The sequence below is a fragment of the Musca domestica genome, unplaced genomic scaffold (assembly GCF_030504385.1).
Source record: "Musca domestica strain aabys unplaced genomic scaffold, Musca_domestica.polishedcontigs.V.1.1 34, whole genome shotgun sequence".
Lineage (NCBI taxonomy): Eukaryota > Metazoa > Arthropoda > Insecta > Diptera > Muscidae > Musca > Musca domestica.
The window spans coordinates 2,046,452-2,062,715 of NW_026712313.1; the positions used below are offsets into that span (position 1 = coordinate 2,046,452).

The following is a 16,264-nucleotide window of genomic DNA, read 5'->3' on the forward strand; positions in this document are numbered from 1 at the left end:
AATCCACATTTCAAGGCTTCTTGAAAAAATATTTTTTAAAAAATCCACGTTTCAAGGGTTCTTGAAAAAATATTTTTTGAAAAAATCCACGTTTCAAGGGTTCTTGAAAAAATATTCTTTAAAAAATTCACATTTATTTGGTCCTTGAAAAAATATTTTTAAAGTAAATCCACGTTTAATTGGTCCTTTAAACAATTTTTTTAAAAAATCCACGTTTAAATAGCCCTTGAAAAAATATTTTTTTAAAAAATCTACGAGTCAATGGTTCTTGGAAAAATATTTTTTAAAAAATTGACGTTTAAATAGCCCTTGAAAAAATATTTTTTTTTAAAAAAAATCCGCGTTTCAAGGGTTCTTGAAAAAATATTTTTTAAACAATCCACGTTTCAATGGTACTTAAAAAAATATTTTTTAAAAAATCCACCTTTCAAGGTTTCTTAAAAAAATATTTTTTTAAAAATTCACGTTTCAAGGGTTCTTGAAAAAAAATATTTTTTTAAAAAATCCACGTTTCAAGAGTTCTTGAAAAAATATTTTTTTAAAAAATCCAAGTTTCAAGGGTTCTTGAAAAAATATTTTTTTAAAAAATCCACGTTTCAAGAGTTCTTGAAAAAATATTTTTTAAAAAATCCACGTTTCAAGAGTTCTTGAAAAAATATTTTTTAAAAAATCCACGTTTCAAGAGTTCTTGAAAAAATATTTTTTAAAAAATCCACGTTTCAAGGGTTCTTGAAAAAATATTTTTCAAAAAATCCAAAATCCAAAATTCTTGAAAAATGTTTTTTAAAATATCCAAAATTCTTGAAAAAATATTTTTATTTTAAGGGTTCTTGAAAAAATATTATTTCAAAAAATCCACGTTCCAAGGGTTCTTGAAAAAATATTATTTCAAAAAATCCACGTTCCAAGGGTTCTTGAAAAAAATATTTGAAAAAAAATCCACGTTTAAATATCCCTTCAAAAATATTTTTAAAAACATCCACGTCCTTGAAAAAATATTTTTAAAAACATCCACGTCCTTGAAAAAATATTTTTAAAAACATCCACGTCCTTGAAAATATATTTTTTAAAAAAATCCACGTTTCAAGGGTTTTTGAAAAAATATTTAAAAAAATACACGTTTCAAGGGTTCTTGAAAAAATATCTTTAAAAAATCCACGTTTAATTGGTTTTTTAAAAAAATATTTTTAAACATCCACGTTTCAAGGGTTCTTGAAAAAAACATTTTTAGTGCCCCTTGAAAAAATATTTTTTAAAAAAATTAAAAAAAAATACGTTTATTTGGTCCTTGAAAAGATTTAAAAAAATCCACGTTTATTTGGTCCAACCCAATCAATTTTTTTAAAACAATCCGCATTTATTTGGTCCTTGAAAAAAAATGCTTTGAATAATTCACGTTTATTTCGTTCTTGAAAAAATATTCTTTAAAAAACCCACGCTTATTGGGCTACAGGTCCTTGAAAAAAATATTCTTTAAAAAACCCACGCTTATTGGGCTACAGGTCCTTGAAAAAATATTCTTTAAAAAACCCACGCTTATTGGGCTACAGGTCCTTGAAAAAATATTCTTTAAAAAACCCACGCTTATTGGGCTACAGGTCCTTGAAAAAATATTCTTTAAAAAACCCACGCTTATTGGGCTACAGGTCCTTGAAAAAATATTCTTTAAAAAACCCACGCTTATTGGGCTACAGGTCCTTGAAAAAATATTCTTTAAAAAACCCACGCTTATTGGGCTACAGGTCCTTGAAAAAATATTCTTTAAAAAACCCACGCTTATTGGGCTACAGGTCCTTGAAAAAATATTCTTTAAAAAACCCACGCTTATTGGGCTACAGGTCCTTGAAAAAATATTCTTTAAAAAACCCACGCTTATTGGGCTACAGGTCCTTGAAAAAATATTCTTTAAAAAAATCCACGCTTATTGGGCTACAGGTCCTTGAAAAAATATTCTTTAAAAAATCCACGCTTATTGGGCTACAGGTCCTTGAAAAAATATTCTTTAAAAAAATCCACGCTTATTGGGCTACAGGTCCTTGAAAAAATATTCTCTAAAAAATCCTACTTCTTGGGCTACATATGCTTGAAAAAATATTATTTAAAAAATTTGGTCCTTGAAAAAATATTCCTTTAAAATTCACGTCTGTTCGGCGCGTTTTGCGTTTTATGAGCGTTTTATGAGCTTTATGGATATTCAAAATTTTGACCTTAGAGAGGTAACATAAGGAGTTGACCAATATATCCCATCTTCACACCAGTCCTTGGGTTAATTAAAATATTGTGTTGTGTGTAATTTGGACACAATCGCAAAGTTGAAGCAAAATCGGATTATCTTTTCTCTTTCTTTGCAGTAAATTATTTTCTTTGAAAATTTAGACATTTTGTGTGGGAGGTACCAGAAGGACTGCACCGATATTGCCCATTTCCGAACTCGATCTAAGTTTGACAATAATATTACGATGTACCAAGTTTGGATTAAATCCGATACTCCCTTTGCGAGTTATCGGACGGACGGTCGGATGGACATCGCTAGATCGCTTCCAAATATCCTGAAACGGATTTGGTCCAAAGAGACCTACGGTGTAAAACAGTAATTTCGATGAGGTACGTTTTGACTGTATCAAATGATATATACCGTCTGTAGGCATATGGTTGAGGGCATAAAAAGTTCCACAGACCTAATTCAGGAGTATCATATGCAGATCTAATTTCTCTCATTTGTGAAGTGACCAGAATCATCGTAAGTTACTGCAATGGTTAGATATTTAACTTTATATTTCCACGCTTTTGATACTCAAGGTATTCACACTATTTTCTTTGAGTGTAGCAGTTGTCTGGCACTCCTTCCTCAAAAACGAAACTAATTTGTATAATCGTTTTGCATATAGGCAAATTAGTGAGAAATTTCCAAATAAAATTAAAATGGGATTAATTTTTCAGCGGAAGACAATTAAGTCAAAACAACACAGGCTACACAAATGCTCACATATAATCACACTGGCAAAACATATGTACAAAATCGTCAAGGTACCTTGCATCTGCAAACCTACATCCTCTTTTCGAAAGAAACAAAAACAGCACATATTTAACCCTAACGGTTTATGGACAGCGGTACCTAAAAGTCATTCATTCATATAAACGATACAGAGAACTTCGAACGGCACCTGAGAACTTTGAATGTGCGCCAGTATAGACTTATGTATGTACGAATGTTGGTATATACCCACAAAGTCACATTGTAGTTCCTTCTATTTCATCTTCTTTCATCTGGAGCCTTTGGGGCCTCCTTTTTAATTGTTATGGCCTTTTAGCCATCAAATTTCAAACCTACGACAAAACATTTGCCGTTTCAACCACATTCGCCGGCGTTTCATTTTAGGTGTCTTCCCGCGAAATTTCCAAATCAAAAGCTTTGAGCCGCTTTTGACATACAAAATGCTTCTGTAGATGAAATGCGGTGGCATTAGAATTACCTGCCTGCCTGTGAATGTAGACTGCCGTTTCACAATTTGTTCGAAAAAGATTAATGTGAAATTTGTTTTTTTTTTTCTTTTAAAGGCCTGAGGTCTTGGATTCTCTTCTCTCTGGTGGGAGAACCTAGAGATATTGAATTTTGCAAAATTTCCTGGTATTGATGTCATATTCCCAGATGAAGATGAAAACTGTTTAGGAAATAACGGATGAAAGTTAATTAAAATTTAATTCATAATTTGATTATTAGGGACGAACACCTCTAGATGGAGAGGAGGATTTTTTCAGGATATGGGTGTTGTTTTTTGGGGGCAAAATGAATGAAATTAGATTTTGTTTCAGGAATTTCTACAAAAAACAGAAGTGATTTCATGTGTGAAGATAAAAGGAAACTTAAATAAAAAAATGTAAATTCGGCCGGGCCAAACTTTGGAAAAAATGAAATCCGTTAAAAATTCTGTTAAAATCTTACAAATACCGAATGTATCCCTAATATTAGGGGCTATGCAAAGGCTTGGACCCAAATGTACAATTTTCTGTCAAAGGCTGTAGTATCAAATACGAACTTCAAACCAAATTTGAATTGAAATTTAAAATCACCAAAATACCGAATATCGGGAGGTACCGTTATATGGGGGCTATACAAAGACCTGGACCTGCGCAGACAATTTTCTGTCATAGGCTGTAGTATAAATTACGAACTTCCAATACCAAATCTGAAACATTTCCGGTGAATAGTGTCGCAAAAATTATCAAAATACCGGAGGAACCGTTATATGGGGGCTATACGAAGACGTGGACCTGAACAGACAATTTTCTGTCAGAGGAGGCAGTATCCATTGCGAACTCCAAATACCAAATTCCGGTGAATAATGTCGGTGAAATCTTCAAAATACGGAATATCGGGAGGTACCGTTATATAGGGGATTATACCAAAACGTGGACCTACATGGCACATTATCGATACCAAAGTCCTTCAGACATAGTATACATGATCAAGAATATATATACTTTGTTGGGTCTAAAATGTATATTTCGGAATGACAAACTTAATATACCCTCCATACCATGGTGGAGGATATAAAAACTACGAAGTATTCCACTCATAGTAGATCTCTATGAAGTCTTTTCTAGATAGGAGACTTTTATGAGGTCTTCTATGCACTGAAGTCATTTAAGAGTCCTTTTGTGGATATAAGAGCTTTAAGACATGTTCAATATATAAAGGATCTTTATGATGACTTCGATAGATGGAAGACCTTTCTGAAGTCTTCTGTAAATGGAAATCCTCCATAAGTATCGATAGAAGACTTTTAAGAGGCCTTCTATGGATAAAACTCTTCATGACGTCTCTTCTGGGTAGAAGACTCTAATAAAGTCTTCTGTGAATAGAAGTCCTTTATGAGATCATCCATGGATGAAATACCTTTTTTGTTGAAAAACCCATAAAACCTCTCGAAAATATTCTACAACAATGACATCTCAAAGGACTAAACAGATTCAGACGACTTTAATACACAGAAGTCATTCAAAAGGTCTTCTAAACACAAAAGGTCTTCAAAATATCTTCCATAGAAAGAAAACCCGAAAAAGTTTTTCTAGAAGTAGTAGACCTTGGGAAGTACTTCTTTAGACAAAAACCTTCGAAATTTGCTTCTTCGAAAATATCTTCTATCTATAGAAGACCTTCAAAAGATATTTTATAGACAGAAGACCTCAGGAGGTGTTCCATGGAGAGAAGACATTTCAAAAGTCATTCAGCAGAAATGGTTTGAAAAGTAAAAAAGCGACTTGATCGAAACCCGCGTCGCAGTGGCCGAAAAATGGCTCATGAGCTGAACATATCGCAATATTCCATTCGGCAAATAATGAAAAATGAGTTCGAGGTAAAGCCATTGAAGTTCCAAAAAGTGCAAGAACTTACACCGCAACCGAAAGAAAATAGACTCAAAAGAGCTAAAGAGTTGCTTCGCTTGGCCGAAAGTGGTGAACTGCCGAATTCGGGTTTCTCCGATGAGAAAAAATTCGTTGTCAGCTGAAAATGTGCACCTTCGGTTGGCCACCAGAACTCAAGGGCCGGCCATGGTGATGCTTTGGGACGCCACAACAGCCGATGGTCGTTCTCCGCTCGTATTAATCGACCGTGGCATCAGAATAAATGCCGAATATTATCGCGAAAATATTCGTAAGGTTGAATTAAAGCCTTGGGCACGGAAACATTTTGGCCGTAGACCTTGGACATTCCAACAGGACTCAGCACAATCGTACTTAGCACGCGCCACACAAAAATGGTTAGAAAATGAGGTTCCTCGCTTCATTTCCAGTGCACAATGGCCACCAAAATCTCCGGTTACCAATCCGTTGGACTATTGTGTCTGGAGTAGTTTAGAAAGCAAGGTTGGCACTAAAAAATACCAAAGTGCGCTTCGCCGAGAATGGGCCAAAATACCGCAGAGCATCATTCGGGCAGCGTGTGACGGTTTCATTGGCCGTTTGAAGGCCATAATTCGTGCCACAGGTGACCAATTCGAACAAATCTAAACTTATTCTAAATTTTGATGCTATTTCCGACATTTTTGCTTTTATTCAATAAGATGTAAGAAAAATATTAAAATTGTGGCGGTGGACTTTGTTACAGTTAATTTATCTCACCCTGTATATATAGAAGACCTACTAGGCCTTCTATAGAAACAATAACTTCAAGAGGACTTCTATAGAAAAAATGAGCTTTACAAGGTCTATTTTAGAAAGAAGACATTCAAAAGTACTGCTATAGACAGAAGAGCTTCAAAGAATTTTCTATTTAGAGTTGATCTTTATCATATCAGCCAACTATCCCCTAACCCCCCTCTCTGCATCATAGTCCAACGATTACGCGCAAACAAAAAATATATATAAAAAAGCCACGAAATACAATTTAAATTTAAGCTGTTGAACGTGTTACGAAGTAAGGTGCATATTATTATCTCTAAAAAGGATTTATGACATTCGGAGCCAAAGAACCAAGGCATGGCCAAGAACTTTTCTCCATGGCACAAGGCATCGTTGTAAACACATACATACGTACACTCGATGCAATGATGATGATGGTTGGCCGTGGTGGTGGTGGTGGCGGCGTTGATGATGATAATGCAGATGCACTTGTGTGCCATTTGCCTTTCATCCAAACCAGAGCCAGAGCAATTTCATGAACCATGAATGAATAAGTACAAAGTATGAAGCACTGATTCGGTCATACTGAAGCGGTGAGCGACGATTGAGAAAATTAGGCATAAGACTTACTCGGATCGTCGACGGCCAAGGAATCACAACACGAACGCTTCAATTGCCGAGGTGGAAAAAAGTGCAGCAAAACAGGATGATCGCACAGGTTCCTATTGCGTTGGAATACCACCGCTTCCGACCAAGTTTACATAAACAACAACAACTACACCAACCAAAAAAAAGGCTTGTCTTTGGTCATGGGAATATTTTTCGTTTCACAAGAAGAATATGACGAAGTTGCAGGCCGACTACCAACCACCACCACTAACTGACGTTATGCCATAATGTTGATTGCATTTGAGGTGTAGTTAGTACGATGCTGCGTATGCAAGATGGATACGGTGGGCAAGATTTGCACTTTCATATTCTCATGTTTTCTAAGGTATTAGGTAAGGCCAGTCTATACCAGCCTTCATTGGAAGAACTCAGAATATCTCAATGGTTAGAAGACGTCTAAGAGCTTTAGGGTTGGAAAACTTTACTTGGGTGAACAGATGAAGCAAGCATTTTGAAATGTTGTATTGAGGTCCCCGATGGTGGTAGATATACAGAGGTGCTTTTTGAAATGTGTCCAACATGTGCACGAAAAGTACTTAATGGTACTATTTTTGGTACAATTTGGTATTGGGTGGAACAGATAATGGTTGAAATCTGAAATTTGGTATTAGGGTCGCTGTTCATGTGTAAAGAGGTGGTGTTGGAAATTCGTCCCATATTTGTACGAAAAGTACTAAATTTGATATTGGGTAAAGGGATAGGACTGGATGCCCGAGATTTTATAATTAGGTCTCTATTGTTATCTGGAATTGGGATATAAAGAAGGTTTTGGAAATGTATACTATAATTATACGAAGTGTACTAAATTTGGTATATTATAAAATTCTGAAATTTGATATTTTGATTACTGATGGTATTTGTGTTCGAAATTTGGTAGCAGTTCTTTATTTGTACGAAATCCTTAATCCTGTATACTGAGGTTTTTATTGGTATCTGAAATTGAGATATGGAGGAGGTTTTAGAAATGTGTACTATAATTGTACGAAAAGTACTAAATACTTAATTTGGGTAGTGGGTTGGGCTGCATTCCTGAAATTCGATATTGAGGTTTATGTTGATATAACTGTTAGTCCTAGGATGGAGATATGTTCCTTCGGATATTCGTTCAAAATTTGGTATTGAGGTTACTGTTGGTTTCTAGGATCTTCCTCTATAGGTCTTCTTCTATAGACAAAATACCCTCAATATGCCTTCTATTGACAGAAGACCATCAAAAGGCCTTCTATATATAAAAGACCTCCAAGAAATCTTTCACAGAAAGAATCACTTCAAGAGGTCTCCTATAGAAGAAAAAGCACTTCTATAGACAGGAAAAATTCACGAGATCTTCTATAGACAGGCGACTATCAAGAAGCTTTACGCCAAGGTATTCAAGAGGTCTTCTATGGAAAAAAGATCGACCACAGGTCTTTTATAAACAGAAGTCCTTCAAAAGACAGAAAAACTTCTAAATGTCCTCTATAGACAGAAGACCTTTAACAGGCCTTCTATAGGCGAAATACCTTCAAAAGGTCTTCTACAGATGGAAGACCTTTAAAATTGGAATTCAGATATGGAGGAGGTTTTGGAAATGTACACTGTAATTGTGCGAAAGGTACTAAATAGTACTTAATTTGGTACTTTTCTATTTAGAGCTGAAATTCCAAAATTTCTTATTGCGGTCACTCTTGGTTTGCAGCACCTCCCTCTATAGATGCTCTTCTATAGACAGAAGGACCCCAAAAGGTATTTTATAAGCAGAATACCTTTTATATACAGAAGACCTTGAAAACGTATTCAATAGACTGAACACCTTCAACAGATCTTCTATAGCAGAAGACATTCACAAAGGTCTCCTATAGACAAAAGACCCTCAAGAGGTCTTCTATTGACAGAAGACAGGAAAATTTCACAAGGTCTTCTATAGACTGTAGACCATTAAGAGATCTTCTATAGACGGAAATCTTTTAAAAAATCTTCTATAGATAGAAGGTATTTAAAAGTATTATATTGACAATAGGTGTTCTATATAGAGACAGACCTCAAAAGTCCTTAAGGTTCTCCTGTAAACAGAAGATCTTTGAAGGGTGTTCTATATAGACAGAATATCTTCCAATGGTCTTCTATAGACAAAAGACGTCCTAAAAGGTCTTCTTTAGTCACAAGACCTTCAAAAAGTCTTCTGTAGAAAGAAGACCATGAGATGTAGAAAGAAGACTATGTAGATCCTGAAACCCAATTGAGGTCTTCTCTCGATTATTAATTTCAAGAACTCAACCACAAGTCCTGAAAGGCCCACTGTCCCCATCCCATGCAATCGATTTTGTGAGCCATTTAATTTGCATGGTGAACGTGTGCACAAGACGGGTCATGTTTCGACAGTTCGTTTAGTCCTGTTGCAACGACGACAGTCAACAGCTAGCTGTGTAGGTACGTATGTATATTTGCAATATTATTTACAACAACAAATATAATAAAAAATCAAACCATGGAACTACTAAGGTCTGATACGGCCAGGAAAAATGAATGGAACAGGGAGACGGAAAATCATCAGCAACACTGGTTCTGTTATTATCCTCCCAACAACATTGAACAACAAAATGATCGCCAATATAGAAAAGCCTCGAAATGCATACAATTGGAGCTTTTGCCAAGCAGAAGGTGGTTCGGAGTTATCCCCCCCCCCCCAACCCTTTTACCAAACCCCAAACGACGAACAATATTACAAATCGTATTTTGCTCGCCATGATCGTCATTTTCATTTTGGCTTTTACGCTTTGAAAGCCTATCATTATGATTATGACGAATATTATTTTAAGTTAAAACTTAAGATTGCAAATTGTTGTTGTTGTTGTCGGTGCTGCTTCTGCTGTGGCTGGGAAAGCAAATGGTTGGCTGGCTCTGGCTTATAGTTGGCCAGATCAGGCTGATGATGAATATCATAACGGCTGGTGAAGTTTTGGAGAATTGATGCTGCTTTGCATTTGCAAAATTATGTGGGGTATGTGGTTATTTTGGGTTTTTGAAAGGAGGTGGGGTGATAAGGGAGGGAAGAAAGCATACTCTGATTTTCGGAGAGTTAGAGAAATGTGGATTTTTTAAAAATATTTTTTAAAGGATTATCAGAGAAAGGTGGATATTTTTAAAATATTTTTTCAAGGGCTATCAGAGACACGAGGATTTTTTAAAAATATTTTTCACGGCTCATCAAAGAAACGTGAATTTTTTAAAAATATTTTTCAACGACTACCAGAGAAACGTGGATTTTTTAAATATTTTTCAAGGCTCATCAAAGAAACGTGGATTTTTTAAAAATATTTTTCAAGGATCATCAAAGAAACGTGGATTTTTTAAAAATATTTTTCAAGGATCATCAAACAAACGGGGACTTTTTAAAAATATTTTTCAAGGATCATCAAAGAAACGTGGACTTTTTAAAAATATTTTTCAAGGATCATCAAAGAAACGTGGATTTTTTAAAAATATTTTTTCAAGGACTATCAGAGACACGTGGATTTTATTAAAATATTTTTCAAAAAATATCAGAGCCACATGAATTTTTTAAAAATATTTTTCAAAAAATATCAGAGCCACATGAATTTTTTAAAAATATTTTTTCAAGGACTATCACAGCCACATGAATTTTTTAAAAATATTTTTTTCAAGGCTCATCAAAAAAATGTAGATTTTTAAAAAATATTTTTCAAGGCTCTTCAAAGCAACGTGGATTTTTCTAAAAATATTTTTTATTGACTACCAGAGAAACGTAAATTTTTTTAAAAAATATTTTTCAATGACTACCCGTGAAAAGTAGATTTTTTTAAAAATATTTTTTAATAACTATCAGAAAAACGTGGATTTTTTTAAAAATATTTTTCAATGACTACCAGAGAAACGTGGATTTTTAAAAAATATTTTTCAATGACTACCAGAGAAACGTGGATTTTTTAAAAATATTTTTAAATGACTACCAGAGAAACGTGGATTTTTTAAAAATATTTTTCAATGACTACCAGAGAAACGTGGATTTTTTAAAAATATTTTTCAATTACTACCAGAGAAACGTGGATTTTTTAAAAATATTTTTCAATGACTACCAGAGAAACGTGGATTTTTTAAAAATAATTTTCAATGACTACCAGAGAAACGTGGATTTTTTAAAAATATTCTTCAATGACTACCAAAGAAATGTGGATTTTTTTTAAATATTGTTTTATAAAAATTTCCAACAATTTTCATTCCATACTCCCAAGATGCCTTACCATCGATTCACCTTCCAACATTTTCTCTTGGTTTTAAATCAAGTCTATGCCCGTACATATGAAAATAATTCAACTTTGTTTCAGCTCAGACGAACTCTCCCCCATACAAACAAATGCTGCAGATTGTCTCGGCTCCATGAATTAAGAATACTCCTCTAACAGAAGCTTATATTCATATAGCATCAGGCTGCTCCTGATGGTGCTGCTGCCGCTGACGATCCTCCTGACTGGTACTCGACCTGGATCATTATGAGGATGACGAAAATACGCGGACTTCTGATGACGACGACGGCGGAGACGATGATGATGGCAATACCTTAAATGTGACGTTCTGTTTCGGCATGATATTTTCAGATTTTTTTTTATATTTTTCAAAAAATATCAGAGCCACATGAATTTTTTAAAAATATTTTTTCAAGGACTATCGCAGCCACATGAATTTTTTAAAAATATTTTTTTCAAGGCTCATCAAAAAAATGTAGATTTTTAAAAAATATTTTTCAAGGCTCATCAAAGCAACGTGGATTTTTCTAAAAATATTTTTTATTGACTACCAGAGAAACGTAAATTTTTTTAAAAAATATTTTTCAATGACTACCCGTGAAAAGTAGATTTTTTTAAAAATATTTTTTAATAACTATCAGAAAAACGTGGATTTTTTTAAAAATATTTTTCAATGACTACCAGAGAAACGTGGATTTTTAAAAAATATTTTTCAATGACTACCAGAGAAACGTGGATTTTTTAAAAATATTTTTAAATGACTACCAGAGAAACGTGGATTTTTTAAAAATATTTTTCAATGACTACCAGAGAAACGTGGATTTTTTAAAAATATTTTTCAATTACTACCAGAGAAACGTGGATTTTTTAAAAATATTTTTCAATGACTATCAGAGACACGTGGATTTTTTAAAAATATTTTTCAAGGACTATCAAAGAAATGTGGATTTTATTAAAACTATCAAAGAAACGTGGATTTTTTTAAAACTATCAAAGAAACGTGGATTTTTTTAAAACTATCAAAGAAACGTGGATTTTTTTAAAAATATTTTTTCAAGGACTATCAAAGAAATGTGGATTTTTTTAAAACTATTTTTTCAAGGACTATCAAAGAAATGTGGATTTTTTTAAAACTATTTTTTCAAGGACTATCAAAGAAATGTGGATTTAAAAAAAAAAATTCAGAGAAACGTGAATTTAAAAAAAAATCCAGAAAAACGTGAATTAAAAAAAAAATCCAGAGAAACGTGAATTTAAAAAAAAATCCAGAGAAACGTGAATTTTTTAAAAAAAATCCAGAGAAACGTGGATTTTTTAAAAATATTTTTCAAAGACTATCAGAGACACGTGGATTTTTTAAAAATATTTTTCAAGGACTATCAGAGACACGTGGATTTTATAAAAATATTTTTTAAGGACTATCAGAGACACGTGGATTTTATAAAAATATTTTTCAAGGACTATCAGAGACACGTGGATTTTTTAAAAATATTTTTTTAAGCACTATCAGAGAAATATGCAATTTTTAAAAATATTTTTTCAATGACTATCAGAGACATATGCAATTTTTAAAAATATTTTTCAATGACTTCCAGAGATATGTGGAGTATTTAAAAATACTTTTCAATGACTTCCAGAGAAACGTGGATTTTTTATTTAAAAATATTTTTGAACGACTATCAAAGAGACGTGGATATTTTAAAAATATTTTTGAACGACTATCAAAGAGACGTGGATATTTTAAAAATATTTTTTTAACAACTATCAAAGAAACGTAAATTATTTAAAAATATTTTTTTAACGACTATCAAAGAAACGTAAATTTTTTAAAAATATTTTTTCAACGACTATCAAAGAAACGTAAATTTTTTTAAAAATAATTTTACATGACTACCAGAGAAACGTGGATTTTTTAAAAATAATTTTCAATGACTACCAGAGAAACGTGGATTTTTTAAAAATAATTTTCAATGACTACCAGAGAAACGTGGATTTTTTAAAAATAATTTTCAATGACTACCAGAGAAACGTGGATTTTTTAAAAATATTCTTCAATGACTACCAAAGAAATGTGGATTTTTTTTTAAATATTGTTTTATAAAAATTTCCAACAATTTTCATTCCATACTCCCAAGATGCCTTACCATCGATTCACCTTCCAACATTTTCTCTTGGTTTTAAATCAAGTCTATGCCCGTACATATGAAAATAATTCAACTTTGTTTCAGCTCAGACGAACTCTCCCCCATACAAACAAATGCTGCAGATTGTCTCGGCTCCATGAATTAAGAATACTCCTCTAACAGAAGCTTATATTCATATAGCATCAGGCTGCTCCTGATGGTGCTGCTGCCGCTGACGATCCTCCTGACTGGTACTCGACCTGGATCATTATGAGGATGACGAAAATACGCGGACTTCTGATGACGACGACGGCGGAGACGATGATGATGGCAATACCTTAAATGTGACGTTCTGTTTCGGCATGATATTTTCAGATTTTTTTTTTTTTTGTGTTTTTTGTTAAGGGGGAGAGTACGTGCACTTGTAGCGAAGGCGTGTTACAAGAACCAAAACAAAACGAAAAACAAACTAACAACAGCAACAATAAGAACAACTACATTGTGGAAAAAGAACCACAATAATCTGGAGGATGATTTGGCGGTATTCGCTTAGGCCCCAGCCACGTTAAACAACGCAAGGAAAAAAACGAAAGCCAGAGAAAAAAATGGTTTTGAGATGCATATCTGAAATTAGTTTTGAAAATTCTCTTCTTGTTGTTATTGTAGCGTTTTCGGTTTGCATTATTTTTTGGTATATTGCTGCTGTTATGTTGGTAGTCATTCGTCGTCAGTGGTTGTGGTGGCTGCTACTCCGGCTCCTACCATCAAAATTTAACCTCCGCCTCCTGTTATTCCACCGACAGACGGCCGAGATAGGCGTAGAGAGGGCCAATACCAAAACCTTTCATGTTAAATTTGAATTTTTGTGTTGTTGCTATTGTTGTTATTTCACCAGCACGGAGTAGCTGCTGCCGCCACATGCAAACCTGGCCAAACCAACGAAAAGATGCTAATTATGAGCGGGTGGGAACTTGAGATAAATTGTTCCTGATGATGAATAATAAAATATTATATTAAAAATAACCTGGTCTGATGTTTTTCTGCCATGAATATCGTCGCCCCCTTTTGGCCGGCTTGTGGTGAATGAGGTGTATGAAAATTATGTTGATGTGAGTTTTACAAAATTTTTCCCATGATTTGGTTGTCTTTTATATTTTAGAGGAGCAGACAAAGGCTGAATTTGTATTTGAATACCAGAAACTGTGGAATTTTGCATTGGAAATTTGATTTTTAGGAATATTTTTGTCGGGGACCATCAGGGAAATGTTGATTTTTTTAAAATTATTTTTTCAGGCTTATCAAAGAAACATTGGTGTTTTAAGAATGTTTTCCCATGATTTGGCTGTTTTTTATTTAGGAGGAACAGATAAACACCTAAATACATTTGAATATCAGAAACTTCGGAATTTCGCATTGGAAAATTGATTTTAAGAATACTTTGGTCTTTGGGGACTATCAGGAAATGCAAATTTTTCTAGGAATATTTTTCAAGGGCTATCAGGGCAACGTCGATTTTTTTGGAATATGTCTTTTTTTTCGAGGAACACCAGAGAAATAGGGATATTAGAAAAAAATGTATTTTCAAAAGCTATCAAAGAAACCAAACTTGGATATTTTTAAAAATATTTTTTAAGAACTGTCAGAACAACTAAAAGTAAATTTTTTACGTATATTTATTCACGGACTATCAGAGCAACATAACGTGAATAACGTGACCCGAAGGGCTTTCAAGGCAGAGTCGTTTTTAAAATTTTTTTCAGAGAAAATAATTTGGAATTTTTAAAGAAGGGCTATTAGAGGAGCGATGTATATAAAAGTATTTTAAAAGCTACACGTTCAAGGTCTCTAACGGACTATAAAAATATTTGAAAAAATTAAAGTTTCAATGCATCTGACAGCCTTTTAAAAACAAGTTAAAATTTTAACTTTCTAGACTTTTAAAAAAAAAAAAAAAAATATAACTTCACTATTCAGAGTCAAAAAAAAACTCCAATATTCAGGGCTTCCGACGACATTAATATAAAAACTCCACGTTTAGAAAATATTTGTAAAATTGTCCAGCTTCCAGGACATTCGATAATCTTGAAAAAAAAAAATATTTAAAAAGTCCAACTTTCACGTCCCAAGTTCCAGATGTAGGAATGGCCTCTGAAAGCTTTTAGGGGTTGATTATGGCCTTGAAAAAACGTATCCAAAAATTCCAAGTTTCGGGCCAGTGATAGGCTTAAAATATATTTGAAAACCTGAACGTTACAGAAAATCAGCTGGTCTTACAAAATATTTTGAAAATTTCACATTTCAGGACAACTGATTGCCTTTTTGAAAATTAAAAAAAAAAAAAAAACAATTTTCTAATATTTAGGCCATCTGATGACATTGAAACAATATTAACAAAGCTCAACATGTCAGGGGCTTGGTGGTCTTGAGAATTTAATTCAAATTTCAGAATCTTTGATGGGCCAATTTTCAGGGCTACTGATGGCCTTGAACTTATTCTCTAAAAACATTCCAGGTGTTCTAATGACTTAAAAAAACTCAAATTTTCAGGGCCCAAGGTGGCCCTGTGTTTCACGACATCTCATGACCTTGGTCAATATATGAAATAAAAGTTCTATCTTTCAGGGCTTTAGTTGACCTTAGACCTATAGTGGCCTTGAAAAATACCTTAGACCTATAGTGGCCTTGAAAAATATTTTAAATACTCCTCAGTTTAAACAAAGAGCAGATTACATGTTTTCTTCATGACCAATAAATTAAAAATCCTATTAAATTCCAGGTTTTGAGGCATCTGATGGTCTTGAAAAATGTTTCAAAACTCACTTAATGCCCTACAAAAATAATTAATTTCACGTATCACCGGGTTTAGTTTGCCCTTAAATTGCTTTAAAAAAATCAAAAATAGTGAAAAATCCCCATGAATTTTGTGGCCTTTGATAGTCTTTAAATGTTTTTTAGAACTCCAGATTGTAGGGCTTCTGATGGTCTTGAAAATGCATTATAAAAACTCCACACATCAAGCCTTTGATGAAATAAAAAATATTTTAAATGCCCCAAATTTCAAGCCATTAGATTGCCTCTCATTTTTCTTAAAAACTCTGACTTTTA

The 16,264-nt window shown here is 33.4% G+C and overlaps 1 protein-coding gene across 1 annotated transcript in view; it reads left to right on the forward strand.

Annotated features, from left to right (window-relative positions):
• LOC131803825 (myb-like protein AA) overlaps positions 1-16,003 on the forward strand; it is an 84,840-nt gene extending 68,837 nt beyond the window's left edge. The window contains exon 3 of the mRNA XM_059125545.1: positions 15,936-16,003. Within this exon, the coding sequence (XP_058981528.1) occupies positions 15,936-16,003 (68 nt within the window). The remainder of the gene's footprint in view (positions 1-15,935) is intronic.
• Positions 16,004-16,264: the final 261 nt, after the last annotated feature.